The 17,623-nt window shown below is 42.2% G+C and overlaps 1 protein-coding gene across 5 annotated transcripts in view; it reads right to left on the minus strand.

Annotated features, from left to right (window-relative positions):
- The window catches only part of SUCO (SUN domain containing ossification factor), a 156,419-nt gene that overhangs the window by 55,309 nt on the left and 83,487 nt on the right, over positions 1–17,623 (minus strand). For 3 of the 5 annotated variants that reach the window (XM_077452996.1, XM_077452993.1, XM_077452995.1), the window contains 6 exons: positions 15,371–15,438; positions 10,299–10,406; positions 8,981–9,086; positions 3,999–4,019; positions 3,763–3,818; positions 2,070–2,161 (listed from right to left, as the gene is read on the minus strand). In XM_077452996.1, coding sequence (XP_077309122.1) covers positions 2,070–2,161; positions 3,763–3,818; positions 3,999–4,019; positions 8,981–9,086; positions 10,299–10,406; positions 15,371–15,438 — 451 coding nt within the window. The remainder of the gene's footprint in view (positions 1–2,069; positions 2,162–3,762; positions 3,819–3,998; positions 4,020–8,980; positions 9,087–10,298; positions 10,407–15,370; positions 15,439–17,623) is intronic. The other 2 variants (XM_077452994.1, XM_077452997.1) reach the window with 1 other exon arrangement.

Below are 17,623 nucleotides of genomic sequence, written 5' to 3' on the forward strand. Positions count from 1 at the left end.
AAAGGTTTAGACTGATCCTGTGGCAATTTATCATTACAATATCCTCATCTCTTATGCCCCATACACACTAAAAGATTTTCTGCTGATTTTTTCCTTCATCTTTACCAAAACCATGTAGTGCAAAGGCCTGCCTGATTGCATACAAATTGAAACTCCTAAGGTTTGAGCTCATATTATATGGTTTTGATAAATCTGAAGGAAAACCCCGGCAGAAAAACTGATAGTGTATATGGGGCTTTAGAGCAGGAAGAGGCCTTAGGATGGCTGGCGACCACCTGGGCAGTAACATCCTCCCCTATAAGAGACATATATGCAAGTTAGAAAGCAATGCCCCCCTTGCCATGTCAAAAAGGAGTATGAGTCAGGATCCCCCGACCCCAACATTACCCCTGGCCAGCTAGGTCGACTCACCCCCTGTGGTCTCCTCTAAAGCTGTGACCGCTGAGGGCCTCTCCCTCTTGTCACCAGAGTCTTCCACCCTTTGCTGAGACTTGTGGTGATGATCAGGTAAGAGCAGGATGTTGATGCCTGCTCCACTGTCGGTCAGACCTCCGTTCTCGAGTTCAGAGCGGCGCCATTTTTCTGGAGCCCCGGACAGGAAGTGACCCAAAGAGGCGTGGCAAAGTAATTTCTGGCACTAGGGAGGAAGCAGTGTCATTCCTATTCCTGTCACTGGCAAGATGGTGCCGAGTCCTCTCAGCACAGCCGATCGTTGCCATCCCCTTCCCGGTAGCCACCCGCATGACCCACTGCAGGAGCGACAAGAAGTCAGGGCGCCCAGAGGGAGACACGACTGCCAGCTGTGCCCCCCCCCCCCCCCCCCCCCGCTGAACAGACGCCTGCCAGGTAAGGGGGGAGGAACAGGAAAATGGTCCCTGAAATTCTGGGTACCCCAGTGTACCTAGGGTCCTTCAGCTCTCAGGGGGGCTCTTCCCAAATCTGACCCCCCAGGAAGGACTAGCCCTACCGGACCCAAAAGCTTCACAAGCCTGCGGCTTAGCTCTCGGGGGGAGACCACCAGCCCACAGATTTGAGTCTTTCAGAGAAAAAAAAAAAAAAACAACACGTTTTTGCTGTGGGGAAACACAATCAAGAACTGAGGAGCACAGGGAAGGGTGGGGGTTTTAACCGCTTTGTTGATTGTGTTTCCCATCAGGTGGGACCAGTCATCTCTCTGAGTGCCATCTTGGAAGACAACTTGAGAAACAGACCTTTGTGGCTGACTACCACACCCTGCACCCCAAGCAAGTACCTGCTCTGCAGTCATGATATCCAATAAGGTACACCTCAAAGGGTTGGAACCTGGCATCAACAGTTGTAGATAAAGGGAAGGTTGTAGCCTAGGGGAGATCACCACTGCAGAGCCTCCTAGATCCTCTCTAGCAGCAGCCTAAAGGATCCCCTGACCTGCAGATTAGCGGAGGTACAGAAAGAAGAGGGATCCCCACGCACCTCCTGGGAAGCACAAAAGGGTTTTTAAAAAAAAAACAAAAAACAGAGTGCTGCACAAGTATGCAGGCGGTGAAGGAAACACATGAACTGAGGTGCTGCAGCTGCTGAGGAGCTTTTGAACCCTCTATGGTTGTATTTATTGTAGGTCAGCGGAATCCATCTCTCAAGTGACCAATGGAATTTGTGTCCATTATTAAAGAGGTACCCATTAGTAAACACTAAAATGCACCAGCTTTTGGTACCATGGCTGGTGACCCCCTTACCCCAACCCTCTTCCAGGAGAGACTTTTTTCCCCTGGTAGTAGATATAACCTTACTGGACAGATAGCCTGCAAGCACTGGGCAAAATGACTGGACAAGGAAAGCAGTATGCAAGTGGAGAGAGTTTGGCATCCTTGCTATGATCCATCTCAATGCCCATGTGCCAACAGTCAATGTAATAGAACCCAGGGAGCAAATGCCAATGACAGGATACGACTGAGTGCCACCCATTCCCTTTAATTACTTCATTTTAATGTAAAAAAAAAAAAAAAAAAAAAAAAAAAAAACACCATCAGTTAAAATTTAATTTTTTTTATTAAAAATTGTACATTACTGATTAGCATAAGATTTACTACCTTCATCTTCATCATAGATTTCTGGACGCTCTGAATGGTACTGTGGGTCCACAATTTCTTCATACTCCTCCACCATGCTGGTACCGAATACCCTAATAAAGTTTCAACAAAGTAAGCCAGTTAGTTTTTTTTAAATTTAAAATAAAACAAAAAAAAACAAAAAAAAAAAACACACCCTCCTTCAAAACACACCTAGGGGACCTATAACTTAAAGTGGGCCTCTAGTCATGTGAGCCCTGCCTAAGAGAATAATTAGGGATGATCTTCCAGTTTCTTCTGCTAGTACATATGACAACACTTTATTTATAGTCATGGTTCTTAAGGATAAGGGGGGTGCTGGCTCCCACAGTGGCCTCAGCAACCAGTGATGTCACCCAGCCCCAGGGATAGTTTTAGCGCCCATTAGCCTAAAAAATGACTACAATAACTAATTTAACATTTAGTTGCCAGTGATTTCAGTGAAGATGTGATCTATCACACAAACTTTAGCAATGTTCACTCAACCCTGCTAGAAACGAACCCAGGTAAGTTCAGCTCATCACTAGTAAGGATTAGCCAATACAAACTTGATGCTGCCATGTAACATAGATCATATACCAAGAGATTTGGCCAGCTATTTAAAATTGCATTGAGTCCTGGAGCAGCAATATTATAGCTGTAATATTTGAGTGGTTCTTTTAGAATAACTGATGTTAAGACATCATGGGGGCAGGGAAAAATGTAAGTGGTATTCAACTTTAGGTTTGATTTTAAACACTCTCTCATTTCTAAGCGAAACTGGAATGCTAGTCAATCAGTGCAACACCATCAATATAGTGAACTTCCTAACAGTCCATAAATAAAAAGTATCTGTTGCCCTCTGTGATGGACAGTAATCAGTTCCTATATATTTTAGAGCAACAGTCCATGCATAGGAGAAAACCTAACATATTACATTCCCTTGACAACGTGCGTGGCACGAAACATGTCGGAAGAGGCCCATTTTGCTGTTGTCTTGCCGCCACTTCCATGTATTTGGAGCGATGGGTGCTGATGAAAGTGAACTTACCCTATTGTTTTATTAGGTTATTAAGTTTTTATATAACCTTTTAAAATAAAATACTACACTATGCAAGCTTTTCTGGGCCCCTGGCTGGTGAGCGTTTTTTTTTTTTTTATCTTGTGTGGTGATTTGGATATCATTCCTGCAACATCCACTGAAGAGGTTTATGTTCCTTTAATGGATTGATGCTCACACAAATGTATTTCTGGCGAGTTTAAGGTTTGGGCAAAGGCTCACACATGAAGATGTCCCTATGTACATGGTGATGCTGGATGGATATTATATTTTGCTCCATCATTTACTGCTTCTGGTGAGCGGATAAGACTACTGCCAATTATATTCTCCTATGCATGGACTCTCTAAAATCTATAGGAATTGATTACAGCCTATCAGAGGGAAGAGAAAGATTCTCTATATATATATGTACCGTTTTAAGATTTCTGAACCTGAAGGACATGGGTTCTTGTTTACCCCTTTTGTATAAACTATTTATACATTCATATTTTTAATATAGTACCTCCATTAAGCGCTGGTTTTTGTGGTTTACAAGGGTTGTATAGTCACCTTGAGTGCTAGCTGCTGTATTAGTTTGGTGCGCTCACTATATTTTTCAAAGCAGATCTACATTGCACTACACAATTTCACCCTTACCTTATGAGACTCAATGGGCAAAAGTGTTCAGATCCGAAATGTGATATCAGTTCCACCTAAAAAAACGTGAATAAAAACCAGCTCAAACTGCAATCCGCTGGCAGCACAGAAGCATTAGGCATAATTGATTGCACCTACAAGCAAGTATGGATTTGATCTAATGATAAGATCTGAAAGCAACTTTTGCCATGCATTAATCAGCTATATATACACAACATTCAGTGAAGGTTGCTAACCTTTATGTATTTGATGAACATCTGAAGCAACGAGGAAAGAGAAAGAAAACAAGTGTCAGTACAGAAATAAGATACATGCCACAAGCCATATCATAAAAAGAATCAGCATTTAAAAAGGTTATAGAACATAAAGCAAAGAGGATATATAAAGTTGTAGTATTTCGCTTTGTTATTCTTATTTTTCAACTATAATCAGTAGCAAGGTTGCAATAATTAGCTACTCACAAAATAGTCAATTTATCACATTTTCCTTTTCAAACAAATCACACAAAAGGGGTGTGTGTGGGTGTGCAAACAGCAGTAATAAGGATTTATATCCTGTTGCCACTAGTTTTAGCAAATAACTGGGACAATTATCTGTAAAGTTTTCTATAGTTTCCAATTGCAGTCTGATTACTAAAGTATATCTTTTCACTGTAAATCTGATGCACATCAAAAACATACATCATACAAAAAGCTGCAAAAGTTAATCTGGCCATACACTCAGCGAATTTCGCTCAGTCGGTGACCCAGCCAGCCTCAAATTCTCAGTCGGCCACTGCATTCAGAAAGATGTGGCTACTGTTTAGGTATTTTGACAGCCAGTGGGTCTGATTGTGAAAATAAAATAGCTGCATGGGAGATTAGATTTGGCAATGTGGTATAGCAGCCACAGGCTGAGTGAAAAGAAACTAATCAGCATATGGACAACTATAAACCATTTGCTTTTAACATTTGTAGTGTGCATTGGTTTTTCCATCTCTATTTATATAGTGCAGAACTTAAAACCCCTAATGTAGGCAAGGAATCTCTACAACAGGGTTACAGAGAACAATGAAAGCAAGCATTACCGTACTAACAACACAGATGCATCTGGAACTAAAACCCTCTAGCAAACATGATCTTCATGGAGGATGGCATACGGAGGTTGGAATTATATTCCCCCGCATGGACCAGATTCGATCCTTTCAATGTAGAAGGGGAAAAGAGTGACTAAGACTATCATTATTGACATGCACAGCACATTCATCGGCGATTATCAGCTTTTCCAATCCACCAATTCTATGTCCAAAATGTATTTACAACCCAGTAAGGAACTTTTCTCATTTGGACCATTTTGGTCTGAAAATTTTACTATCACTGAGCATGTTTTATCTATATTTAAAAGAGCATTAAAGTGATACTAAAGTGTTATTTTTAAACAAAAAATAAAAAATAAACATGTTCTGTGCAGTGTTTTTGCACAAAGCAGCCCAGATCCTCTTCTCAGATTCCTCCCCGCCTGCAGAGTGCTCCCACAGCAAGCAGCCTGCTATGGGGGCACCAGAGCCAAGCCTCTGTGTCCATTCAGACACAAAGCCATGACCCCACCCTGCCCTCTCTTCTTATTGGCTCACTGACTTTGATTGACAGAAACAGGCACCACTTGTGCTTGCTGATGTGTCCCAGACAATAAGGAGAGAGTCTGCGGACTTTGTGGCTCTTGTGCAACATCGCTGGATTGAAAGGGAGCTTCAGTAAGTATTAGGGGGCTGCTGCAAACAGAAGGTTTTTAAATCTTAATGCATTAAGATAAACATTTACCTTAATTCATTCCCTGCTTTAAGGTAAAAATGTCCCAGTAATTATATTGCACCCCTACCTCCCTGAACACTTACCCAAGTACATCTCGGTCCAGCAATGTGCCAATCTGCAGAGGCACTCTCCTCTCTTCCTCTTCTCACAGGATAAAGAGGCAGCAGCGGAAGCCATTAGCTGAGAGCCTGAGCCAGCTGTCAATCGAGTCACAGTCCTACTGGAGCTTGGAGCGATTCTATGATGTTAGCTGACAGCAGGCACAGGAGTGTAAAAGCGAGTGCACCCATGTGACCCACGAGAGAAGTATGGGCAAAAAACCCTTTTCCATACTTTTCTTTTAAGTTAGTTATCAATTTTCTTTGTGAAGTCACCTTTACAAATGCATTTTTTTACAACATATTGTGAGCATTTTAAATGGAAGCTAAAAGGGAGAGACTAAAATTACATTCATATATTATTGCATGCCACACGAGTTATATCAGTATGACTCGCACAATAATTCTTACATTGTGTAAATCAATGCACACTACAAAGTTGTGTAATGTTTTGTATTTCCCTTGCTATACCAAATAAAGACACTCTAGAAAAAAAAAAAAGATTTGCAAAATTCTACAACTTTACCAGAATAGCAAAAGATCTTTTCTACCAATTAGAAAGTGATTAACCAGTTTTGAAGAAGATACACCTACGTAACATTTTAGATTTCTACCAGCAAAAGGAAAGGAAACAGAAATTTGTAGGGAATTGGCCTTAAAAAACACTCAAGCTAATATGTTCACATCCAATAAAAGGCAGGCACACGTGTGAACTTCAAAGCACATATTAAAATACCAAAATTAGCTGCCGGGACATATAAAAAGCGATAAATCACAGAATTGTGCATCACACACTTCAAGATTTTATGTGAACTTTTTTCTTTAAAGTGGATGTAAATCCGATTTTTTAAATTAAGGCTTGCACCTTGAACAATATAGGATTTTATGTCATCTGCGCCCAGTCTTGCCATGAAAAGTTAATCCAGCTCTGAGCCATTTTTTTATTTTTTTATCTCGCTGAAAAAAGAAAACGGACAGAGAAATATGAGTCAGTTTCTCCCCCTTGCTGTGAGTGAAAGGTGATTTACATAGCTCATGCACAAGCCTGAGAGACATTCTGTGTACTTCAGATCCCCTCCTCCTTTCTTCTCCAGCTCTACCAGGATTGGCTGCTCCACACCTCAGCATGATTGGGCATGCTGAAGTCATGTGGTGGCTTTTCTGGGTTTTGGACTGGATGTTAGTGATCATAGTAAAAGTTCAGTGTAAGAAATACACAGGAGAAAATGCATGTTAACAAGGGGAGTGTAGAGGTGGGCGGGGAATCTAATGACATTGCGACTCCACCCACTGAGCTCTGGAAAAAACCGCCCCCCCCCCCCCCCCCACACAGAATCTGCAGTTTTTTGGGTCTCATGACAGACAGAGGGGAGACATTTGACAGGTAAATATACATGCAGGAGGCATGTAGATCCTTATAGATAACCACTACGGCACTAGTTTAGAAAGAATGAGTGGTTTTACATCCACTTTAAGCAAAAAGAAGTCACGCTGCAGATTGTAAAAAGGAAAAACGTCCACAGATGTAGGTGTTGCGTGCATATAAAACCAGAGGGTAAAGATTCGACAAGCTTTACAAAAGTTTACTATACTGATAAAATATCATACTGGAATTAACATACAGTTGTAGGTTTAAAAAAAAAAAAGAAAAGAAAAAAAAAAGAAAAAGCTTTTGGAACCGTGGCAACTACTGTCTAAAAACATGGCTTATAGCAGAGAAGACCATTTAAAGTGCCTTTAAATTATGGATTATAAAGGGGTTGCAGAAATGAAGGCCAATTCCCTAGAAAAAGGCAGAAAGGTACAAGCAGCAGTTGCAGCCTCCCCCTGGAGAGCATAGAAGACAGCCAGAGAGAAGCAGATAGTAATTCCCTGGAGAATTTACACATAACAATGCTAATTATAAAACACTTCATACAGTTTACATTATGGAGATTACTTTTGTTTACTTCTTCCCTTTATAAGGAACTACTAACTAATACTGGAGAAATATTCTTTAAACATTTAAAGTGAACTGCCCATGTTGAATATGGTTATGTGTGGAAACACGAGGGCTTAAATGATCGTCATCACACTGATGAATAATAAACATTCTAACTAGTAATATAAAAGTAACAGCTGGGAGGCAATAGCAAATATTGGACTCTACTACTTTCTTTTCCACAGTTTTATACCTCAGTCTGTGAAATCTTAAAGTGTATCTAAAAGGCCAAATTGGTTTCAACTTTTATAAAGTAGGAGATAGTTATAAACTCTTTCAAGATTTTATTGTCTGTGTTCCTGTTAGGAAATGTCACTGTCTGGTGGACTATTGTCACCAGACTGAAAGGGAGGGGAAAAATCAAGAAAAAAAAAAAAAAAAAAAGAAGAAGAACAGCTCAAGTTGTCATTGGAACAGAAACAGAGGTGAAATTCTTCAAATGGGAAGACTTGTCCCAGTCACAGATCTCACCTCATTTCCTGTTGTCTGGAGTCAGAGTAAAGAAAAATCTCTCCAAGGGTCAGAAAAAACAAAACAAAAAAAAAACAAACAAAAACCCCACCATTAAGAGGGATTTCAAAGCCGATATCAGGGCTCCCCTATCTGGTTAAGCAAGCACACTACACTATGACTAAATAGAAGTGAAGATTGGCTGCCAATTGCGGGGTATAGTTACGTTATCAATTGTTGTAGCAGATTATACTTGGAACAAGCAAGCCAGAAACGTTAACACAGCGGAAGAAGGGTCCCAAGACTGACATCCCAGCTACCCCTACTTATTTAACCTCAATACTTATCATTCATATTGCAAAATTAAAGTGTGGACCCCCTTATAACGTCTAAACTAATGTTTCTCAACTAAAGTCCTCAAGGCGCCCCCATTATAGGTCATGTTTTCAGGATTTCCCTCAGATGAAAAGGCTGTGGTAATTGCGAAGGCAGTGAAATGGATCAAATCACAAAATAATGGAAAGCCTGAAAACATGACCTGTTCAGGTGCCTTGAGGACTAGAGTTGAGAAACACCAGGCAGTTAGCATCTTTGCAGAGATTTACTTTTCTGAAGCCACCAGAAACCCAAGTGGCTGCTGGGTAATAAAATTACCTGCCTCTGTGCATCACCCACAAACTATGGTACCAGTAAAATGTAATCCAATAAAAGCAGTAGGTAAATGTGATATGGACCATCATCCAACATGATAAGTTAAAAATTTCAGTGTTTAAATTGTTTATTTTTTTTCTATCACCAATACCCACCAAAAATACAAATGTATTACCTACCACCAACATAAAGCCTGAATTTATTTCAGTGTTTATAAAAAAAAAAAAAAAATTTGAAGCCAGTATTACCTTAACATATTTAGCATACATCTGCTCATCCAATGGAAAGCTCTGTACTGTTCTTTCATCTCGTGCATGGAAAGTACCTAGTTTTACCCATTTATTGGTGGGATACCTGTAAAGCAGAAATTTTCACATTTTTCAGACCCAAAGATTATGTCTGGATCCTGCCAAAAACAATTTAGATCGTAGTCAGTCATGCATACACAATCTGCCAATTATTTTAAGAGAACAGAACAGATGTTCACATCAGGTGAACAATGCTACACCTCATCTCAGAGGGAAGACCAATAACACCGATAAGCCAACCCTGCTGGGAGTACACCACGAGTAATGTTAGCAGCTATAATAGCCACTAGCAATAATCGCATGTAATATTTGACAGGCTGGTTGCACCCAAGTTGATCAATCAACTTGGGTAGATTCAGCCTGCCCATACATAGTTAGAATCTTGGCCAGCCTCTGCTGAACCGGCTGAGATTTGAACAGTCAATGGCCGGCTTAAAAATGTAAATTCTCTGTCACTGCTTTTCTAGCACAGTATCCTAGACTGAGGCATTGGCTCACTGGGATAATCTGTTTCTCCAACTTACAGCTACAAAGGGCAACAGAGGTAAAGACAAATAGTTTTTTTTTACTTTACAATGGTATTTTTCCCACCACTTAGTGAACGTGGTGAAATTTCACTTAGCAAAACCTTTGAAAAAGAGGGTGCTGTGCAAATTTGCAGGGTGCAAGAATTAAGGGTACGCTCACACTCTGCTAAACAGCAGCGTGGTTCTCTCACTTGGCAGGAACTCATTACTTAAAACTGGGTGCCCATATAAAAAAAAAAAATTTAAAAAGTCAGCAGCTACAAATACTGCAGCTGCTGACTTTTAATAATTGGACACTTACCTGTCCCAGGGTCCAGCGATGCGGGGGATCGAAGCCCTGCTTGTCCCCCCCCCCCTGTTCGGTGGTGCCGGCATTGTAAGTGCGGGCGCCCACTGCGTGAGCGACCGTGCAATCATCTGAGACCTGTCATGTGTCCCAGATGATTGACAGGAGGGAGGGGGCAGAGCTGAGCCCTTCCTGCGCCAAGGGGAAGTAATGTCACCAGCCTAGGCACTGAAGGAGGCAGACTACGAGGGACCCCCTAGCAACAGCTATTTAGAGGCAAGTTAAAAAAAATCCAATTTTTTTTGTTTTGTTTTTATAAGAATATTAATGATTTTTTTTTTTTGAGTGTGTGTGCAACCCCACTTTAAGAGACAAGTCTGTTCTCTGACAGCAGTAATTTGATCCTACATTCCAAGATGTGTAAATATATACAACTAATTTGTACCTGTCACTAATGGAAACCAGAAAATCCCTTGGAGTGGAAGAGAAGAGCTCATAGTTTGCAATGTCTAGCTGCTTTACTTGGATTGGTTCACAAAGTTCAATCACAAACCTGAAAATATATAAAATTATTAAATGTGAATTATTCCTTATATGTATGACAATGAATGCAAATTTATAGGAGATAAGCTACCAGGCTGTCTAACTATAAATACAAGAATAAAAAGACCAGTTGCTTCAGTTGAGCAATATTGGAATTTTTGGTTTACAAGTAAAAATACTTTTCTTGGAGTACATCAAAAAAACAAAAAAAAACAAAGGACAGCTTCATATCCACATCACTAGGGTTATGTCAACACTTTCAGTTCATTGGACATTGGCAAAAATGACGGTAGCCCCTCTCAACTAAGCAAATGTTCAGGTTTGTAGCAAGCCAAGTACATAGGAAGAGGGGCGGGATCCCAATGTCCTGTGATGTACTCCAAGAAAAGGATTTTACAGGTAAACCAAAAATCGAATTTTCTCCATTGTACATCACAGGACACACCAAATCTTCATATACGATAGGGAAGCACTGAATTGGACAGGTGGGGGTAAAAACAAACAATAAGCAGTCAACAGGCCCCAAAGACCAAAACAGGTTTGGACTTCCCAGGGCCATCTACAAGAAAAGTAGAACCAGATGACCAGATAGCAGCCTTGCAAACAAACTACAGAACCCTGATGCTGAACTGCCCAGGAAGCACAAACCATCCTAGTAGAATGAGTTGTTAAAGTAAACAGTGAAGCCTATACTTTAAAGTGGGAGTAAACTGCCCATGCATGAATCTTACCTATAGGCAAGCCTATAATAAGGCTTACCTATAGGTACTGTAAATATATGCTAAAATGTACACTGTTTGGGTTTATTTGTAACAGTCAACAACTCCTCCACCAACAAGTTTGCAATGACATTCTTCTGGGCCAAGCTGAAGCACTCAATATCTTGCAGAGCAGCCAGGCAGAAGGTGCGGTGGAGGGAAGGCATAAAATAAATAGGGAAAAAACTGATCACAAACGGGTTGATTTACTAAAACTAGAGAGCACAAACACTGGTGCAGCATAATAGCCTATTGGCTTCTAACTTCAGCTTGTTCAATTAAGCTTCGACAACAAAAACCTGGAAGCCGATTGACTTCTATGCAGAGCTGCACCAGATTTTGCACTCTAGTTTTAGTAAATCAAATCCAACTTCTGTTTCCTCCCTGGTGATTGATTTACAACACCACTGTGGCATTGTTCAACTGGATTCTGACAGGGAGAACTCATTTGTACAGAGCAACACAGATGAGCTAATAAAATTTCCCTCAGTTCTAGGATGTTGATAGACAACAAGCTCTCCAATGACTAAGTGCCCTGAGCCCAGAAGCTTGCCCGGACTCCACCCCAGGCTGTCATTCTGCATCAAGACTTTTTAAGACAGTGGCAGAAATTTGCCAATCTTCAGCATCCATATGGATATCCACCAACTGGGCAAAAATTTGGTCTTTAGGTGCAGATAAAAATCAGGAAAAACCCAAAGGACTGGTACCTTTCGGGGGAAACCATTCCAGAAGCAGCAATTTTAAGTTGGTTTGAACAAAATCTGACAGCATATAAATGCCCTCTGAGTCTGACAAACTCAGGCCCTGGGTCTCTTCAGGAGTAAACTCCAAAGAGGAAACTATTCAGCTTCCTCCACCTCCAAAAGATGTGAATTAGGGTTCTAGCTATTCTTCCAGTGGTTCATCCTCTGTCAAAAAGGAAGGATTATATTAAAAAAAAAAAAAAAAAAAAAGACCCCAGAAATCTGTTGGTGTTGTAAACTAGCAACAGCTGAACAGAAACACACAAGGAGTACGAGGAAATTGTCCCAGATGGAGCTGAAACCTGATAAGTGGAGGGATCATGTCCTCACTGAAACTAACCCCCCCCCCCCCGTCCAGGAGTTATTGCAAGGGGAGCTATGGATAGGTTCTTCCCTACTTGATAAAGGAACTAAGGAACGCAACCCACCAGTTTTACCACATCTCTGCTACTGCTGAGACATGGTCTGCTGACAATATATGAACACTGGCTGTAAAAATGAGCTCACAGTCAGCTGAGAGGGGCAGGAGTGTGCACACCAGCCAAGCTAACACCATCATTATGGTATAATTGTAACCCTAAAGAAAGGGGGGAGGAGGAAATCAAAATACTTACTGCCCATTTATCCAATAATCCTTCTGGAATGCTTTGTTGTGCACCAACCATCAGGGTCTCCAAAGTGGTAGCTATTTATCGCCCTACTGAAAATATGGAGGACATAAGACAAGACGGCAGTGACAAGATGGCAGTCGCAAGAGAGCCATGTCCATGCTATGTCAGCACTGCTATGGTGCCACAAACTCACAGATAGGCAGGCGCTGCCCTGTTGGATGGCACCAAAAAACAGGGCACTTCACAAAACACCACTCTTGACATACAGGAAAAGTGTAACCCATTCACAGGGTACATCTACCTGGGGGAACCCCATTCTAGGCACTTATTTGGCATTGCAGGACCTCCAGGGGGTTTAAACACTACTAATCTTAGAGGGCAAACCTTAGAAGTTTCAGGACATGACCTATCTGCTGGGGAACACGCTCTAGACCTATATAACAGTCCAACAGAAAATTATGCAGGGTCCATTGATGAATCATAGCGTGGGAAAAAAAGTATTTTTGTACTTGTCGTAAAATCCATTTCTTTTGTTCATCGACTGACACAGCGCCTCCTTAATCTTGACCATTGGGTTATATTGCCTCCACAGGAGTAGGACTAGGCAGAACAAAAAACACCTGGCTATGCCCTTAGGCTGTCCTCAGTCAGTATCTCCCCTCCCTGCTGTAGGTATTTAGTAGCAAGCAGTAAGAGAAGTCTCAAAAACTCCATAGAGGGGTGGGTGCGGTGACCATTGATGAATACACCTAGTACAAAAATCCCATTTTCTCTTTCATTCCTCGACGGACACAGCGCCTCGTTAATCTTGACCATTGGGACATCCAAATGCAGTGTCAAAGAAAAATGAGGGGTGGGCAAAATAACCCAAGACTAACCCCAGGAGCCCCATCTGAAATAAAAATAAAAAAGTAAAAAGATAAACACACCCCTTATGAGGGAACCCCACTCAAACAGCAGCCTGCAGCACCTTGCGGCCAAAAGAAGCATCTGCACATGCCAAAATAACTAACTACTTTATAGAATCTAGTGAAGGTATGCACTGACGACCAAGTGGCTGCCTTGCAAACCTGTGATATTGACACACGATGATGGAAGGCCCAAGAAGTACTAAGCGCCTGAGTAGAATGTGCTCTGACAGGGAAAGGAGGAACCCGACCCTTAATAGAATAGGCCTGAGTAATGGTCTTTGATCCATCTGGAGATGGTAGCCAAAAGAAGTGGCCAGCCTTTCCTTGGTCCCTGTGAAACCAAAAAAAAAAAAAAAAAAAAACAGTGAGTCTGACCTCTGGATACACGCAAATGGCACAAACGACATCCAAGGTATGCAAAGCAAATTCCATGGGATGAGCCAACTTGGGACACAAGGACGGCAACACAATGTCCTCATTCAAATGGAAGTCAGAGACAACCTTGGGCAGAAATGACAGACAGGGACGAAGAACCACTTTATCCCTATGGAGTACTAAACGGGGACTACGACAGGATAATGCTGCCAACTCCGAAACCCTGCTGGCCGAAGCAATAGCCAGCAAGAGTGTCACCTTCTGGGACAACGTAGGTAAGGGAATCTCCCAAATATTCTCAAATGGAGGTCTCCGGAGAACCGATAGCACCAAGTTTAAATCCCATGGCGGCAAAAGAGACTGTACAGGTGGGGCCACATGCCGGGCTCCTTGAATGAAGGTACGAACTAAAGAGTGAGTGGCTAAGGGTCGCTGAACGAAGACTGCTAAGGCAGACACCTGACCCTTGATGGTGCTCAAAGCAAACTTCTGCTCAACGCCCTGTTGAAGAAAAGCTAAGATCCGAGCAATGGAAAAGGATCGAGGAAGAATGCCAAATCGACAATGATATATCTTACTAGAAGTAGACTTCCTTGCCTTCACCATAATAAGGATCACTTATCCCGACAGACCTCTATCTCTCAGTAACTGGCTTTCAGTGGCTAGGCCATTAAAAACCAGTTACTGTAAAGCTGGATAGAAGCGCAGCCCTCGGTACTGAGAGATAGAGGTCTGTCGGGATAATCCCTTTTATGGTGAAGGCAAGGCATTCCACTTCTAGTAAGATATACCACCGTGGAAAGCATACATTTCTTTGTGTGAGTCGATTGGCGTTCATCCGCGATCCTTTTTCTGTTGCTCGGATCTTAGCTTTTTTTTTCAACAGGGCCTATAAGAAATTCAGCAACTGTATAGCTTTCTGTGACCCTGGAGTGTGTGAACATTGGTTCGTTGATCTCCCCTAGCTAGAATGAAATTGAAAGCAGTGTATAAAAAACAACAAACAGAAAAAAAACTAAAAAAAAAAAAAAAAACACACACACACACACACACACACACAGTTTCTATGGTCACTTTTCCTGGCGCTTGCTGCCAATGCCTAAGCTAATGGAGTGAGATTTACACTTCATTAGCTTCTATGGATGGTGATCAACGCAACCTTATAAATTATATTTCATCAAAAATTAAATATATTGCACTTATGTGCCCTACAACTAACTTTAGTGTAGTGTTTGCTGAAATTCTGCACTTGATAAACAGCAAATTCAAATACCATATGGCATAAAAAAAAAAAACATTGTAACTATCACTATTTTGTGTTGGGTCTCTACTTTCAGAAAATGTATGTTTTTGGGGTGTAAATTAATCTTCAGGGTTAAAATAATTTTAAACGTGTGCAAAAAAAACAAACAAACCACCCAAAAAAAGGGCTAAGGCAGTAAAAGGTTTAAGGACTCGAAATATGTTGCTTGTTGAAAATCAAATACAGCATATGGACTTTCATAAATGGATAAACAGAACACATACATTGCAAACACATGCACACATTTAACATGACAATATATTCACTCACCAAATTTTTGTGCTACATGGGTTTAACATGTACAGGTCCATATTTTCTATAAGTATTGCAGATGTGCTCTAGAAGAAAATGATAATACATTAGGTTTTACAAGTTACAGTATGGAAATAGGGATGTTGGTAATGGAAGACAGGTTTACAGTATTACTGGTTCAGATACAGTACTGAACTAGCTTGTCTTTAAAGTGGTTCTAAAATCAAGAATTTTTTTTACCTTAATGCATTCTCTGCATTAAAGGTACAAAAACATCCCAATGATTTTATGCACCCCCACCCTCTCCATAAATACCAACTCAAGTTCTTTCTCAATCCAGCACTGTGCCAGTTTGCAGCAGCGCTCTCCCCTTTCACAGCCCCCACAGGACAAAGACAGAGGGAGCCATTGGCACCTGTTACTGTCAATTAAAACATGCAAAGAGGGAGCATGGGCAGCGCCTCTATGGAGTTGCCCCATAGCAGTCGGGTTGCTCTGGGGGCACTACCAAAGCGCGAGTTGACAGCATGGGCAGGGAACCGATCTGCACAGTACCGTTTCACAGAGCAGGTAAACATACCATGTTTATTAAATTGCCTTTATAACCACTTGAAGCCAAGAACCAGTTTAACCACTTGCAGACCGGACCATTTTGCTGGTCAAAGACCAGACCACTTTTTGCGATTCGGCACTGCGTCGCTTTAACCGACAATTGTGCGGTCGTGCGACGTGGCTCCAAAACAAAATGGACGTCCTTTTTTTTCCCACAAATAGGAGCTTTCTTTTGGTGGTATTTGAATTACCTCTGCGGTTTTTATTTTTTGCGCTATAAACAAAAATAGAGCGACAATTTTGAAAAAAACGCATTATTTTTTACTTTGTTATAATAAATATTCCCCCAAAAATATATAAAAAAACATTTTTTTTCCCTCAGTTTAGGCCGATACGTATTCTTCTACATTTTTTTTTTTTTACCAAAAATATCGCAATAAGCGATTATTGATTGGTTTGCGCAAAAGTTATAGCGTTTACAAAATAGGGATAGTTTTATAGCATTTTTATAAATTTTTTATTATTTTCTTTTTTACTAGTAATGGCGGCGATCAGCGATTTTTATTGTGACTGCGACATTGTGGGGGACCCATCGGACATTTTTGGGACCATTGTCATTTATACAGTAATCACTGCTATATAAATGCAGTGATTCCTGTGTAAATGACACTGGCAGTGAAAGGGTTAACCAGTGGGTGGCAGTGTAGGGGTTAAGTGTTCCTAGGGGTGTGTTACTAACTGTGGGGGGGTTGGGCTTTCATTTAGTGAACACTGATCTCTGGCCCAATCACATGGAGCAGAGATCAGCGTCACTAGTTGCTAGGCAGAATGGAGAAATTCTGTTTACACAGCATTTCCTCCATTCGGCCACTCCGTGAGACGATCGCGGGGATGCCCGTGGCGATCGAGTCCGTGGGTCCCGACCAGTGTGGGAGCGCGCCGCTGGTACGCCAATATGCCTGCCCGTGCCATTCTGTCGACGTACATCGTCGTGCGCTGGTCGGGAAGTGGTTAACTAAACTACTTTCTGACCGCAGGCAGTCAAATGACGGCCAAGTGGTGCACCTATTGTGGCGGGAGGGTGTCATATGGTGGCCTCCCGTTTAAATAGGGAATGCGCACGATCGCGCGCATCCCTGTTTCTTCGGTGGCGGCGTGTCATGCAGACACCGCTCGCCACCGAAGGGGGTGAACAGCCATTAGTTATGGCTGTTTACCACGTGATCGGCCGTGATGAAGTCACGGCTGATCACAGATGGTCACACCCTCACTGTGCATGTGCGCGATCGCGCTGCGCGTGCACGTCGGTGGCGGCGTGTTCCCCGGGAAAACTGCTAGTCACCGACGAGTACCCGTCACGGCCCATCAGAGTACCCGAGTACCCGTCACGGCCCATCAGAGTACCCGAGTACCCGTCACGGCCCATCAGAGTACCCGAGTACCCGTCACGGCCCATCAGAGTACCCGAGTACCCGTCACCAGGCCACCAGAGTACCCGAGTACCCGTCACCAGGCCACCAGAGTACCCGAGTACCCATCACCAGGCCATCAGAATACTCGAGTACCTGTCACCAGGCCATCAGAGTACCCGAGTACCTGTCACCAGGCCATCAGAGTACCCGAGTACCCATCACCAGGCCATCAGAGTACCCATCACCAGGCCACCAGAGTACCCGTCACCAGGCCACCAGAGTACCCGTCACCAGGCCACCAGAGTAC

Source organism: Lithobates pipiens, unplaced genomic scaffold (genome assembly GCF_037356315.1).
Source record: "Lithobates pipiens isolate NorthernLeopardFrog02 unplaced genomic scaffold, aLitPip1_a1.2 Scaffold_23, whole genome shotgun sequence".
Taxonomy (NCBI): Eukaryota; Metazoa; Chordata; class Amphibia; order Anura; family Ranidae; genus Lithobates; species Lithobates pipiens.